General features: G+C 32.9%; 1 protein-coding gene across 1 annotated transcript in view; it reads left to right on the top strand.

Moving 5' to 3' along the window:
• The window catches only part of LOC145277919 (Golgi pH regulator-like), a 104,799-nt gene that overhangs the window by 27,495 nt on the left and 60,836 nt on the right, over nucleotides 1-16,468 (top strand). Inside the window, exons 4-5 of the mRNA XM_080129986.1 lie at nucleotides 12,780-12,886; nucleotides 14,804-14,914. Of these exons, the coding sequence (XP_079986112.1) occupies nucleotides 12,780-12,886; nucleotides 14,804-14,914 (218 nt within the window). The remainder of the gene's footprint in view (nucleotides 1-12,779; nucleotides 12,887-14,803; nucleotides 14,915-16,468) is intronic.

Genomic DNA, 16,468 nt, shown 5'->3' with positions numbered 1-16,468 from the left:
GTCTTAGAAGCGAAGGGTAGAAGATTAGACCATGTAGATCCAAGTTTGAATTCCTGACGTCATCGATCGGCCAATCAGATGACTAAAGGAATCACCATTATGTTTTGTAAGTGTTGTCTCGTGTCGTCATTCTTTACAACAGAAAAGGTAAATGTGTTTTATCATCATCTATAACGAACTTTGTGTAAACCCTTCCAAGTAATATGTGTCATCTCCATCATCATCATAAGTGAAGTATCATCCTCCCCTCACTATATGTGTATAAGAACTGTTGTTGCATATATCTCACAGACTGTATTAATATGAAACCTCCAAGAATTGTCACAGTCATCGTCATGATGTAATATATAAAATGTCTTCCAATAAGAATTCTCATCACCATCATTATACCCCGTTATACATGTCCCATTTATATGTCTCCCAATGTGAGCCCCCTGCTATATAACATAAAGAAAGTGCAGCATCTACATTATATAAGGCATCATCGTCCACACCAAAGTGATACAAAAGAGGAAATAAGTTTATCAGCAGAACAAAGTGAGGTTAGTAGAAAGACAATAGAGCGGAAGTTGTTCACCAAGGTACACAAAGGCAGCTGAAGTTGTTAATCAAGGTGTGGCAGTTATTGGGACAAAAGACTGGACAATAACATAAAGAAAGGCATCAAAGGTCAGTGTTTTATCATCATCTATAACGACCTTTGTATAAACCATTCCAAGTATTATGAGCCCTCCCCACCATCATCATAAGTGAAGTATCTACCTCTCCGCTAATATGTGTTAAAAGAACTGTAATATATATAAAATGTCTCATCATCATCGTTATCTGTTCTGAGTCCCCGTATTACATGAACCCGTTATATATGTCTTCTAATATGTACGCCTCCTATGCAGCACCCCAAAATTGTGGGGAAACAAACAAATGTGCAGAAAGCTTCAAGCCAAAGTTAAGTGCGTAATTTCATTCTCTTATGGCGTGAGGTCCTGGATATGACGACCTAAAACTATATCCGATGGTGAGGCCCCACCTTGCGGGCCTTGGGGAGTGTGGAGCCACCCTTTAATTGCCATTGCTCCCAGGTCCACTCTGACCCGGAGTGGAAGTACCTGTTAGGGTCCCAACTATGGGTTAAATAGAATCTGACCTAAAAAAATATACTCCATTAAAAATCGTTCCTCAAAATAACTAGATTCGGCATTAAATAAGCTGAAAAAGGTTGATATGCCATAAAACAAAAACAACCAACCAACAATCAATCTATGGAGTGATGTTTGACCTAGAAAAGCAGACATTCGTTTATGCACTTGCATTTTTAATTGTTTTATTTGAACGATTCTCATTTCTCTGCCCTCTTAGTTTCACACACCAACAAACACCCGGTTAACGCCGGGCACCCCCGCTAGTCATATATAAAAGTAGCATTACAAGTTGATTTTTTTTTTCTTTTTAGATAAGTTATTTTTTTCAACTTGCATGAAAAGAGCTATGTAAAAGATGCTTAAAAACCGTTTGAATTATGCAAATACCATCAGTAGTTCAAAAGTTATGAGAATTTTAAGTGCCAAAATTTAGGCTTTTCCGTGGACATTTTTCTTTAGAAAAAGTGGGCTAAATTACAGACCTCAACATTTCAAGAAATTTGGTAATTTCACCACCATTTATTTATTTTCAAGCTATTCTCATTAAACTTGACACTCTTATGTACAGTTGTGTGCTCTTTCTGATTATGCAGTCAAATTTAATGTATCTCTTTACCATAAGCCATGAATTATAAATTCAGATGTACAAATTTCATTTTTTTTTTTTTTAAAGTGGCGCATGGTATCATACAGCGGGTGTCTATTCATGAACAAAACTAAGTATTATAGTGGTATTTAAATATAGCTTTGAGAGCAGGCATTTTCCTGCCTCCTCACCAAGAGAGTTTAATCTGGGGTGTAACCATTAAATGCCTAAAGAGCATTCATGACCAGTATTTACAACTCCCCTCAAAGAAAAGGAAAAATTGAGTAGATATGAATTAATCTCAGAAATAAATTGAAAAAAATTTTGCATATAGATTTTGGATTTCTGTAAAAGATGGAAATTCCCATAGTCGACCAGAAATTATGCATTTTGGGACCAGTCCAATTTTCAATTTTGTAAATCCTCTCTATCTGGCCCAAAATATACCCCTATTTTCTGAGATGCAACCATAAATCATACTCTACATGAATCCTTGATGTAGCTTTCACAGTACCAGGATACCAGGAATCCTGATAAACAACAATTATATAGTCACCAGTTGATGCTCATTTTGTCATTTCTATTCTGTTTTACAGAAAATTCAACTATGTTAAACATAGAAATAAAACAGTAATTTTTTTACCTTGTTTCCACCTTAACATTTAAAATGATTACTTTTATAGGTTTTAGGGTATGCTGAAAACAAATATCGCATTTTAATTTCTGCAAATAAGTAGTTTTCCGGATATTAAGCAATGTCATTTCTTATGTTATCGCTGGTGGCCATCTTGGTACGCGTGAGCGTGCACCTAATCCTGAGAAACTATGCGCAAACACACATACCAAGATGGCCACCAGCAATAACATAAGAAATGACATTGCTTAATATCCAGAAAGCTACATATTTGCGGAAAATTTAAATGCGATATTCGTTTTCAGCATATCCAGAAACCCTAAAAGGGTAGCCATTTTAAAGAAAAATGTTAAGGTGGAAACAAGGTAAAAAATTACAAAATGCATCACAATGAAATTCTTTATTGAACTGCCTAGATATAATTATTATTTAGATATCTTCAGTTAAAAAAAAAATGGTCTTGACAATGAGTTAAAAATAAATTCTAGTTTCACAATATATTTTATTTAATTGTTAGGTGAAAGTATAGAATAGTTAACAAAACATCCTTCCTTCCCCATGTTAAGAATGGGGTTCTAAGTAACGTTATTATTTCAGCACAGTAACATAAATGCACAAGTACCTTTTATATATATATATATATTTTTTTTTAACTAAAAAACAAACGCATGTACTTAATACATTTTATTTTTTTTTTAATGCTTTTAGTACATGTGTACTACAAGCGTTAAAAATAACAAAATAGTATTGTTTAGAAATCAAATTTGAAAAACTTGAAAATAATGTTTTTAAATTGACAAACCCAGAATAAAAAATGAAACTTTCTGCTTTCATTTTGAAAGCAGAAAAAAGCAGTTTTCTATTTTTAAGAGAATACAGACTTATTAATATGCTAACAGCGATGGTTAGCTGTGCGCTAACCATCGCTGACATCATTTCCCTTTAAGTGATTTGAATTTCTATAAAAGATAACATTTTAAAGTATTTTCTGCACAATTAATAATTATCAAATATTTACATATTATACATGAAAATAATTCTGAAACTATTATCTATATGAAAATGGATGACATATACCGATTTATCTTATCAATTTTGAAATATTCTTTGTCAACTTTGCTCAGTCGTAACTTTGCTTCCTGTGGTCATAAAAATAAAAATCAAACACCAGAAGAGACAGACTTCTTTGTTTATATAGCCTGTAAAATTTTAGCTATATCCAATCAAATTTAACCCTGCGCATATGTATCCAAACATAACATATGAAATGTAAACATTGAAAAAACTGTTTCCCTCTTTGTTGTCGTCATTTTTTACTGTTCTTTCGTTTTTAACTTGGAGCATAAAAACATCAATATAATTCTGTTAAAGATTGATCTACTAATAAAAAAGATATGACTTGTTGAAGCACATTAGGTATGTCATATTGCCGATGGCCACGAAAATACAGCATACACTTGTGATGCTAATAAAAGTAACATGTAAGAAAACGATATTGTTTTTGCACCAACCTAATAAATATCAAGTTTCAAGTCTGTAGGCCAAAAATTGACAGGAGTTTGGTAAAGACTATTCCTGAGACAGACGTTACTTAGACATACATGACAAGCCAGTATGTGTAGAAATTTAGATGACCCATAGATTGTCTGAATGAGAATTTTACAAGCCTTAATTTTAAAGAACACCAAAATATATTAAACTGCAGAAACAAAATAGCAAACAGTATACACAGATTAAATTTTAGGATAACAATACCTTAAATAATATATAAAAATAATATATATATATATATATATATATATATATATATATATATATATATATATATATATATACCTCACCTCACTATATTGAGAGATGAAATTCAGCGAATTATTAGTACTTGGGACAATATTGAAGATTTGATTTTTTTTTTTTTTTTTTTTTTTTTTTTTTTTTTTCAAAATGTCTTCCACACTTTGCTATTGTTGTTTGTGAATGGCTGAATGCCCAATTCCCTGAAAGATGGATAGCCGGTCAGAAGACCTGACTTTTTTCTCTGAGTTTGACTGAAAGAGCAAGTCTATTCAACCAAACCAAAAAATTTATAACTTTAAAGACAAATACTTGAAGTTATAACTACCATTCAGCAAGAGTTTCTTGTGAAATAAGTTAATGTGAGTCCTGGTCGATTTGAAAAACTGGTGGCAAATGAAGACGCTATATATATATATATATATTTCTTCTCACATTCATTAATTGTATAAATTATATTTCAAAAATAAATTTTATGTATTTTAAAATATTGACTTACTTTTCAGTCATCTGGTGTGTGTGTGTGTGTGTGTATATATATATATATATATATATATATGATAAATAAAAATTAAACTAATGTAAACAAAAATATAAGGAGACATATCTAAGCACACCCAGGTTAACCCAAGGTTATCTTTTAATACACAAAGAAAGATGCTCGCACCTCTACAAAGGACCAAAGAGAGGTGAATTACAAGTCAATTGAATCTTTGTCTGATAAAAGCACTATCATTGGCTGCTGAAAACAGGAGCAGAAATGACACAGAATCAGGTTAACTAGTAAACTTAATACTATGTTTATATATAAATATGCATGGTAGCATCAATTCCATGCACTAGTCCTGAGGAATTCTCATAAGAATGAAACGTAGAAAATCCTTTGTAGCTTAATTACTATAGTTATTTTCATAACTTAGTACTAATATATATATATATAATTTCAAGGTTATGAGGGTTTTTAGGAGCATAAAAACAATGTTTTTTATATTTTATTGTTTATATTTCAAGCAGTCCTCTGCTATTGATCACAAAAAGTAGCACTCAAGAGCAGAAAACTGCTCGAAATATAAAAAGTAAAATATTAAATATAAAAACATTTTCTGCTCCATTATTAATTTTTTTAAATAAATATATTCATAAAATGAGCATTAAAAATATTTGACATGAAAATCATTAAAAATTTAATCAATAAAAAAGGTTACCTGTACAATGCACATGCATTTATAAAACGTCAGATTTGCCATTTAGTTGTACAAATATATTGTTGGACCATGGAACATTCAACACTTAATGTAAACAGAATGTAACAGTTGCATATAATCATAATTGTTTAACAAATCAAAAATGAAATAATGCAAAATGAAGTTTTAAAATGAATAAATGTGTTTCATTTTATAATTAAAAATGCAAAATATTGAAAAATAAAAATTTGGTATATAACCGTCCGTCCTACTTGTTAACTTTTACATTTATCCTACAGCCTAAACAAATGTGAAAGTTTAATGTTTTATCCATGTCACGTGACCGGTGAATCATATATATATATATATATTTCCCTATATAAAAAAAAATGACAACATTGTTACTAAAAAATCCACTTAATTTATTAATTAAATAAAAATTAAATATAACGTTATAATTAAAGAGAGATATAAAAACATGCATCCATACAATGAAAATGCTATACCAAAATGTCAAAGCAATCAGTCCAGTGGTTATTTAGATTATTGATAAGTCACAAACATACATTTCCATTTTTATTTATATAGATATACTAGCTGTACCCCGGCATGCGTTGCTGTGGCTCAAATTGGCGCAATGGAAAAAATTCCAAAATGAGAAAATGCATGTTTCTTATCTTATAGGCGTAATTTCCCAGTTTGTATGTGTATACAGTTTTTTGTTGTTCCATTTTCTTAGTTGATATAGAGATTTTCTGGTTTGATGACTCTTGAACATGCAACATAAATTGTCCATGTGAGAAACAGTCAGTGTGTAGCTGTAAGCCACAAATTGTAAAGATTGTTCCCTGAGCTTTGGTATGGTGATTGCAAATGACAATCAAATTGGAAAGTGTAATTTCCTAAAGTGTAATGGTGCATCTGGTGGAATGAAGATATCTTCACCTGTGAAAGGTCCTGTTAAGATTGTTGTTTCTATGATATTGTTCATTATTTTTTTTTTTTTACTGCAAACCATATGCCATTGCAAAGCTTGGATTGGTTTATATTTCACCACATAATTAGTATGCCAATTTTCAATTGCAGTACATGCGATGGCATCCCTGGCAAATCTAGCTGTTGGATAATTAACCATTTTACCTGCTTCCACAACAGCGTTGATGGATTTGTATATGACTACCACATTTGGAATTTTAAGCTGAATAATATCGTTAAGTTCCTGGATGTCTTTCTATTGAGCTGCAAGAATAGCTCGTTCACTCAGCCAACTGGAATTCGTATAATTTGAATATCTGGAAAAAACTTTTTTACCAATTCTTCCTTTGATGTAACTAAATTACAGAAGTTAAGAGTCAAAGAAATTTGCCCTTAACTCGGATCAGCTGGCACTTTTTCGTACCCAATTTCCCACAAGTGATGCAAAAATTTCTGTGCAGATCGAACATTCTGCAACTGGACATGCATATTTTGAGTTAAGTTTAATATCTTCACATCACGCCAAAAAGTAGAGTACTTGAGGCAAGCATTTATTTCATCTGCTGGTGTTGATAGGTAACATTTGTCTGAAATCTCCTGCCACGCAAATCTTGCAAGGATCGACCAAGATCCTCAAGTGATTTTTTGTGTGCCATTGTGCATTCATCCCAAACAATAAGTTTGCATTTCTGCAATATTTTCCTGTACTGGATGTTTTGGAGATATTGAATATGGGAGTTTTGAAAAATTGAATGTTTACTAGTAATTTCAAAGCAGAATGAGTAGTTTTACCTAGTAGTATGATCGCAACTATTCCACTTGCACCAAGGGCTAAAGCTTCGAATGGGTGCTAAAATCAATTTAATTAGAAAGGTTTTACTAGTTACTCCTGGTGCTGGTCAAGGTAGCAATAATTTCCAAATAACTTCTATTCTCACAGTAAGTAAATTAGGTAGCTAAAACAGGATTTATCCATGTTTTGACAATGTCTTATTTACTGTAATTAATTTAGGAGACTAAAATAGGATGAAGGATTAGGGATGGATAGAGAGGAAGATATAGAGATAGAAAAAAAGAGAGGATGATAGAGAGAGAGAGATAGAGGGATGGAGATATCTTTATCTCTCACTCCCTCTATCTCTCTCAGAGAGAAGGAGAGAGAGTTAGAAACAGAGGGAGAGAGACAGAGGAAAAGAGAGAAGGGGATAGAGGGAGAGAGAGAAAGGGGGCTCAAAGAGAGATGAAGAGGGTGATAGGGAGAGATAGAGGGAGAGAAACAGAGGGTGAACTACACTTCACCATTTTTTTCCTTGATCAGTGGAGAAATCTTCTAGACTGAGGCAATTTTTATTTTTGTTACTATCCTTTTTTTTTTTTTTTTTTTTTTTTTAGTGCTAGATTTTCCACACATTAAAAACCGACTGGGTTAGACATTCGGACAGGTTATTTGCAGGCATCGCTTCCGTGGTCAAGTGGGAGAACTGCCAACTGTCAACACGACGGTTCTAGGTTCAAGCCTTGGCTTGGAAGACGTGCTAGTCTACCGGAACTGGCGAGTGTTTTGTAACTATTCTATACTTTCACCTAACAATTTGATAAATAAAGATATTGTAAAACTTGTATTTAACTTGAAAATACTATTTAAAAAAATAGCACAGTAACATAAGTGCAGAAGCGCCACTTTATTTAAAATATTTCTTTTCCAAAGGACCGGTTGAATAAATTCACAATGATTTGAAGTGTTGTGTGATTTTTTTTTTTAAATAATTTTATTTTTAGTTATAGTTTATTTCTTCAATTTTGAATAATTTCACACTTTAAAAAAATACTTTTTCGTCAGTTGCACTTTATTTTATTATTTTATTTATTATTTTAGATAGGTGAAAGAGCATTTAAAACTACTTAAAAGTACTAAAAAACAATGAGCCATGTAGGTAAAAAGTAACTTTTATTAATGGTAACCAGAAATTTCAGGCGTAACTAATTGGCCACTCGGCTTTGCTTGAAATATGTCATCAACCGCTGGCTTTTGCCGAGCGTCACTGATTATCAAAGCATAACAAAGCTACACAATAAAAACATAAATAAATCACCATCAACAAAAGCAAATATAATAAAATCGCCAGGAAAAAAAAAATATGTAACAAAATTAAAAAGAAACGATTTACTGTAATAATTTTGGTTTTATTCTTTTAACGATTCGTAAAAAAAAGTTTTTTTGGGGGGTTTTTTCGCACGTGTAGTCACAATCGCTATTTTCGTCATTTCAAAATGGTCGACCGAAAAGAAACAATGTCGAAAAGTTTTTCTTTAATATTGTAATATTTTTTTACTTTTAAATATATAAAAACATGCTTGGATTAGGTAAAAACACTATCGCAAAATGCGAAGGAAAACGGGCCTGTAATTTTTAGTTTATCGAAAACGAACATACCAAGAGTTTCATTTTTATATATGTAGATTGCTTGCAAACAGTTTTTTCTACAGGTTAATTGGATTATGCTCATTTTGGATTTTTAATTTGGATCACTTTGTCAACATTACAAGACTATTTCTTATGAGAACACCAAAGTTTATGACCATTTTGCCTTCTGGAACAACCTTACCACTGCATATCCTTTCATTTGCATTTTTATCTTATTTGTTTTCATTTTTTTTATTTTTCCATTTCATGAACTCTTTACACTAACTTTTTTTTTTTTTTTTTTTTTTTTTTTTTTGCATATATCACTAGTTTTCATATAATGCAGTTTCAATTTATGCTAGTACTAGCAAATTCATAGCTTCACTATAATAATTGTTTGCTAATATCTTTCCTCTGATAAAAATGGCACGTTCTTTGAAACTACATGGATTAAAGAAATCTTAATATTTCTTTTCGAGTATCCTGTCAAACAATAAATTGTAAATTATAATTTGTGTTCTTTTATGACAAGCTCTATTTCCTATTTTGGTTGTAATGAACTTTTTTACTTTATAAATATTAATATTTATATTCTCTTTAAGTTTACAGAAGCTTTTGCCTTGTAAACTTAATTTTTACTTCTTGATTTTATATATATATATATATATATATATACACACACACAGCATTACCTGAGTTGTATTAAACTCATTTGTTTGTCCATTTCATAAATGTATATAGAAAAAGAAATTAAATTTTTTTTACTCCTGATCTGAAATGGAACATGTACATCAGGTCTGTTGCCAAGGTCGCTGGGAAAATGGTGGGATCCTTCTACCGCTCCAGAAGATATCTCACAACAGATACAATTCTCTATCTGTATAAAAGCCAAGTACGTCCAAGGATGGAGTACTGCTGACACATCTGGGCAGGAGCTGCTAAAAACAGCCTATCCTACCTGGACAGAGTACAAAATAGACTTTGTGGCTTAGTGGGGGATGCCCTTTTCTCTTCCCTGCAACCTCTCTCCCACAGAAGAGACGTTGCAAGCCTGTCCTTGTTTTATTGTTATTTCCATGGCGAGTGCTCATCTGAGCTCCAATCTCTCATCCCCCCTCGCCAATCTTTCACGGTAAACATCCGTCTAGCTGAACCCACTGTTAATAATTTTCCCCACTCTTTATCTGCCTAAATCAAAACTCCATGAACTTTCTTAGAAGTGCACGCCTGTGGAACTCTCTTCCGTTTGCCTGTTTCCCACCTGACTGCAACTTAAAGTCCAACATAAACAAATTCCTGATGAACTGCCCCCTTAAGACACTTTATCAAATCTCCAGTACTAACGATTACTATGATACTATCCCATTGATTACTGTACACGCAATAATCCTTACCCCTGAGTTGCTTCTGGACCTTGATAAGTGGTGACCACAAAGTAAAAAAAAATTTACTTGTAAGGGTGACAACTCTTTTTATATTATTTATATTGAATTATTCCTCTTGCTATTTAAGTAATTAGTTAAAAATGTTTCTTAATATAGTGTTTGGGCCTAAGTAATTTTTAAAATGTAGTAAAGTATGTTTTTATACTGCCAAAATCATGGTACAACAATAACAAATGTAAATTGCCTCATCAAAAGCTAAGTCTGATTTGTTTGTGTAATTCCTGTTTGGATCCGACTTGGAAAATTTAACAAAATATAGGGTAATTATTATTATTACTGAAATAAATTATTTTAAAGGAAATATTGTTGGGAAATTATTTATTTAGCTTTATGTACCCATTTGTGGCCCATTTGCATTAAAAATGTTTTCATATTTAAAAGAAGTTTAATTTGCCGTATATATGAGGAGAAACTGAATAAAATAATCCATGTCCTGCTAAACACAGAATCAGATTCTTTTACTTACGATTGCTATACAGCAAATTAAATTGCATAAAACTTCTATTAATATTAATTTTTTGTGTGTGTGGTTGTTACTAGTCCATACTTGCTTTGTTAAATGATTTATTCAAATCTATACTCTTATAATTTTTTTTGTTTTTTTGTATTCATATTCATATCAAAAACCCATTTTTCTATTTATTTAAAAAGAAAATACTGCTTTTTTTTTTTTTTTTTTATATATATATATGGGTCATGGAATTGCATTAACTAGCAAAAGATCTAGCTAATCTGCATATTCTTTTAAACATTATTTTAATTCCCTATTAGTTTTTTCGGTTTTCTCATCTTTAATTAACTATTACGTGTAATTATATTCATGCAGGTATTCTACATGATTTATACTTGCGTAATATTTGCATATAAAGTTTATAGTAAACACAAAACTTTCCATATATATTTATGTATGCATATTTTATTTTAAAAATTTTGCCTACGAAACTGCTCCTACAGTTTTTGGTTTAGACATGAAATTTCATATATAAGGTATTTGAACACATGTGAAACTTTGTATTTGGTTTTTAGCTTGGGGAAAATTAATACAAAAGTGAAAATTAAAAAAAAAAAAAAAAAAAAATGAAATTTGCCAGGTGAAGGTTGAACGACAGCATTGATTCATGTTTTAGTTTTTAACCTTGTAGCAAGCATGTCTTCATAGCTCAGTCATTAACGACAGAGGATAAAATAAATCATGAGCTAAACGTTCTGGTTTCGATTCTCTGTGATGGCACCCAAGTCTTTTACTTTTTAAATCATTACTATATTCGGTCCAATATGATATAATAATAAATACGAAATCTGCATTAATCAAAATATATTTAAGCGTGTTTTACGACCAGGCAATGCCATGTGCCCTGCTAATAAAATATAGAAAAGACATTATTGAAAAGTATACAATAAAAAAAAAATTATCAAAATTATATAGATAAAAATAACAAGTAGTTTTTATTTGTACTTTTAATAACAAAATTATAAAAATAACAATTTTTTTTTTTATTTGAAATTTTATAGTTATGTTCAATAATTTTTAATAAAAAAAATAATTGAAAAAATGTTTTCAATAATTTTTAAGAAAAAAAAAAAGATTGGAAAAAGCTGTTTTCACTAAAACGTAATAATAAAAAAAAAAGTACATGGACAGGGGAGATATAGACGTGAGAGAAAATAGCAAAGGAACTCTTCTGCCTCTTCACCGGTTCCAGTAGCAACCACACGGAAAATTAAGGAAGACGTTAGCCAACTATAACCACTTTTTTTCTTTTTCTTTTTTTTTTTTTTTTTTAACGCAAATACGTCACAAATAAGTATGTAAAGCATAATATTTATTTTTTAATGATACTATTTATGTCGGTAATAATAATTAACTCTTTTAGATATAGAAGACAAGGGCACACAACTCCAAATTAAGGGAGATAATGAATGCCCTTTTATTTTATTCATACATATTTTTTAATTTTCACTCGGATTCACCTCAAACAAGGCAAATTGTAACAAGAGACTACTCTGAATTAGAGGATGTGATATGTTTGTTTATGCTATTGTGCATGTTAGTATAATCGAAGAAGCAGGTTACAGGGAGGGAATTCCAAAACCTAGCAATACAAGGGAAGAAACATTCAGAATAGAAGGCTCTCCAGCATCAAGGGACATCTACAGCAAAAAGAGTGGGATTTTGCTGTACCTTCTTTGCAGCAGCCTTGTCAATGTCTTCTATCTATTTGCTCCAATTAATGTTGCCTATGAATGTTAGGTCAAGGAATTTGAATGATGAGCTCTCAGCCAGTGTTATTATCCATAGCAATCGGTGGTGGTAAATATTCTAATTGTTGAATGAGATTGAAATCACAATTTCTTGAGAGTATTAGAGCAGAACAAATTTAATAGCCTTGATGGAACTTTGATCATGTTTGCCAATTCCACTATCAGAGCTGAAAACTATTTTGCCTTTCTCCTGTTAAAACAGCTGCAAATAATCTGGAAGAATTTGGTTCAGAACTTTCAAAGCAAAACTCATTTCTCTCTTATTTTTTTTTTTCTCTTTCTTTTTTTCCAATTGTTTGATCATGTGTTTATATTCCTTGGTGATTATTTGTCTTGTATTTAATGTTTGTTTTCAGTTCCAGATACTTCCATTGGAAGCTGGGCCTCTACGCCATCTTGTTTGTGCTGATTGCTATTTTGCCCATGCACATAGCCTACTCTGTGGTCTGCACCATCAGGCTAGGTAAGTCGACAGGTGGGACTGTAGGGTGAGGGCAGTTGGGGGTTTTATTGGTATGCCATGCAACCTGTTAATGCCATCAAATGTCGATGATAAACTCCTGTGATATTTTAATGAGAATGGTAAGTGGCATTTTTCTCTTTTCTTTTCCATTTTTTTTCTCTTTTCTTTTCCATCTTTTTCTCTTTTCTTTTTCTCCTACCTCGTCATGCTCTCTCTTTCTGTTGTCATCCTCTTTCTCACCCTCTCATTCATTGTCTTTCTTTCTCTCACCCTCTCTCTCTCTCTCACACTCTCTCTTGCCCTCTCTCTCCCCTCCTTTCTGTCTGTCTCTCTCACCCTCTCTTTCTCTCTCATCATCTCTCTCACATTTTCTCTCACACTCTCTCGCCATTTTTTGCCCTTTGTTTTTCTCTCTCTCGCCCTCTCTTTCAACCCTCTCGCCTTCTCATCCTCTATCTCTTTCTCTCACCTTCTCATCCTCCTCTCATCTCATCCTTTATCTTTCTCTTACCTTCTCATCCTCTCACTCTCTCTCTCTCCCTTTTGTATTTTGCTCCCTCCCCCTACTCTCTCTCTCTTTCCCAACCTACATGGGATAAACTTGATATGATTAATATAAAATTTCATAGATCTCTACCTGTTGATTATTTAATTGTTTGAGCGGTCGAGTTTTTTGGTATTTATGAGAAATAGGGACTGCGTTGTAAGCATATTCCTGGCAGCTTATATAAACTACCAAAACGTGTTGAAACACTTAACCGATAAAATCACAGCAGCCGACAATTGACAAACAGTATCGTTTTGTTTATTAAATTAAGTCAAAGTACAGAATGGTTAAAAAGCACATCTTCATGTTTACAATGGCTTTCTAAATAATAACATTATTGAACAACTACCTTATGATGACCATTTTTTTTATTAATTTATTTTTTTTTTTATTACAATTGTTCCCCCCCCCCCTTTATTTTTAACTGTGCCAATGTTTTAAACATTGGCCATTGTGTATACATTTTTTGTGGGCTGTTATCCTCATCTTCATAGTTGTTGCTTCACCACGTTTCGACCAACTCATCCTCTGGCCTTCTTCAGGTGGTTAACCATGATGGCATAGGAATGCTGAGTCTTGTGATTGTATCCTCAGTAATTACTGCCTTCCATAGTTGTCGTTGTCTCATGTTTTGGCCAATTAATCCTCTGGCCTGCTTTGGGTAGGATTGAAACCGCTATCTTTAGACAATGTTCACCTGAAACCGTAAAGACTCAACATCTCTATCCACTGTGCCACGGGCCCCAAAGGGCGACCAAGGTTGGATTTTATGATCTTCTAAATACAATTTTGTGTTTTTAACTGGTATTCCATTGTCAGGTCTGTACCGAATGGTATTATATATTTTATTTTTATTTTTTTTGGAATCCTTTGAATCCTTCATAATTTATGTATTCATTTTTTTTTTTTTTTTTTTTTTTTTTTTTTTTTGTGGACTGTTATCCTCATCTTCGTTGTTGTTTCGCCATGTTTCGGCCAACTCATCCTCTGGCCTTCTTCAGGTGGTTAATCGCAACGGTATAGGATACAGTTACAAGTCTCGGCATTCCTATTCCATCGCGGTTAACCACCTGAAGAAGGCCAGAGGATCAGTTGGCCGAAACATGGTGAAGCAACAACAACTGTGAAGATGAGGATAACAATCTGCAAAAAAAAAAAAAAAAAATGAATACACAAATTATGAAGCCTCATCTCAGCAGATTCCTAAAAATAAAAATTAGATAATATATGATTGGCTTTTGTGTTTTGGAGAGGTGGGGATATCATGGTCTCTATTCTGTATAAGTACTTATTTAAAAAAAAAAAAAAATGTGTTATTTCTTTAAATAATAAACATCTTTTTAAATTTTTTGTGTTGATCTATTGCACAGTGCCGCAAAAGAAACATGCCCGCATGACCCTCACTGGCGTTACCTGGTGTATCTTTTTATATTTCTTTTGGAAAATTGGTGACCCTTTTCCTATACTCAGTCCTAAACATGGTAAGTAACAGTCTTTAAAATTGTGTATTTTTTCCAATTAAAAACTTTTTGGCCTTTTGTCTAGGAACAAAGTGTTGGAAATACAGTGTTGATTAATTAACTTCGAATGAAACTTTTCTGAAAGGGTAGAGCGGAATTATGTGCCACCTAGATCTTTCCAAAGATAAATGTTATACGCATAGCTTCCAATACAGAAAACAGCAATTCTTCCCCTTTGTCAGAAACATTGCTCATGGAATACAAGGACTAAAGGATACAATAAGGGAAGCGAAAGTTACGAGGTTGCCGAAAATAAACCCAAGGTTCAATCCTCTCATCTTTTACTGACTCGCCGTATTTCCCTGGCCTGCAAACTGCATAAAGGTCCTCTGGCACTTTGTATTCTCACTTCTCTTGGGTAGGAAGAGGGGCTGGGTTCACAGACAGGTCTGTATTCAATGTCTGCGTGAGGAAAGCTTAGTGATGCCCGATTTTACATTATCAACATGCTGAGACACTGGCTTTCCTAAGTCAAATTTGGACTGGAATCTGCATGGAACTCAATAGTGCCTTTTCCTACCTCATTCTTGAACATTCAGTTTACAGCTGTCATAAGCCGAGGGACAGATCACAGTTCTTAAAATGCCTTCTTGGTCCTCTAGAAAGGAACTGTATAGGGAATTAGTAGGTGGGGGGGGGGTACTGACGATCCATTCATTCAGTTGTTAGTCATAGAAAGAAGAGATCTACTCTGAATGAGTTATGTGCTAGAAACAAGTTATCTTAACAACTCTGAACTCTTTTTGACCTGGTGATTGGCCTGTAACGCGTTACCTCTTAATTCCATACAACACAGTTCTGAAATGGAGAATTCACCTGAGTGTCCTTGCTGCAACACGCTCAGAGAAGAAATTCATGATCACACCTTCCTCTAATGTCGTAAACCTTGGCAGTTCTGGAGGTATGTCAACAAGGTGATGGCTTGCATTACTCTCAAGCCTCACTAAATTAGCCTGTCTATAGTACAAATGGTGATGTGAATGTTGCGTCTGCAAAATGACCAATGGGTTGAATCTTTTGCTGATCAGTGTAGGTTTGATGAAAGTCTGTGGAACAAACTGTATTTGAACCTGGTACACTCGGGTTTTCATTCCATGTCATCATACCCATACATTTATTATTTACAGTAAATTATACTGATTGATGGAGAAAACACCAGGTAATTTCCACGTTGTAAATATGATAACCAAGATGGGAGTAGTGTTCTGACTAATCCAAATAAAACACTTTTTGACAATGTTCTGGATATGACCTTAAACAAGATCCGATGGTAAGGCCCCAGCTTGCGGGCTTTGGGGAGTGTGGAGCCACCCTTTAGTTGCCATTGCTCCCAGGTCCACTCTGACCCAAAGTACCTGTTAGGGTCCCAACTATGGGTTAAATAGAAACCGATTTGAAGAAAACAAATATATTCTATTAAAAAAAACTTTTCCTCCAAATAACTGGATTTGGCATTAAATAACCTAAAAAGGGTTGATATGCCATAAAACAAAAACAACGAATCAATCAAGAGTC

This window comes from Euprymna scolopes, chromosome 6, assembly GCF_053919585.1.
Source record: "Euprymna scolopes isolate OS-2025 chromosome 6, ASM5391958v1, whole genome shotgun sequence".
NCBI classification, from domain to species: Eukaryota; Metazoa; Mollusca; class Cephalopoda; order Sepiida; family Sepiolidae; genus Euprymna; species Euprymna scolopes.
This window is presented reverse-complemented; position numbering and strand designations above follow the sequence as displayed.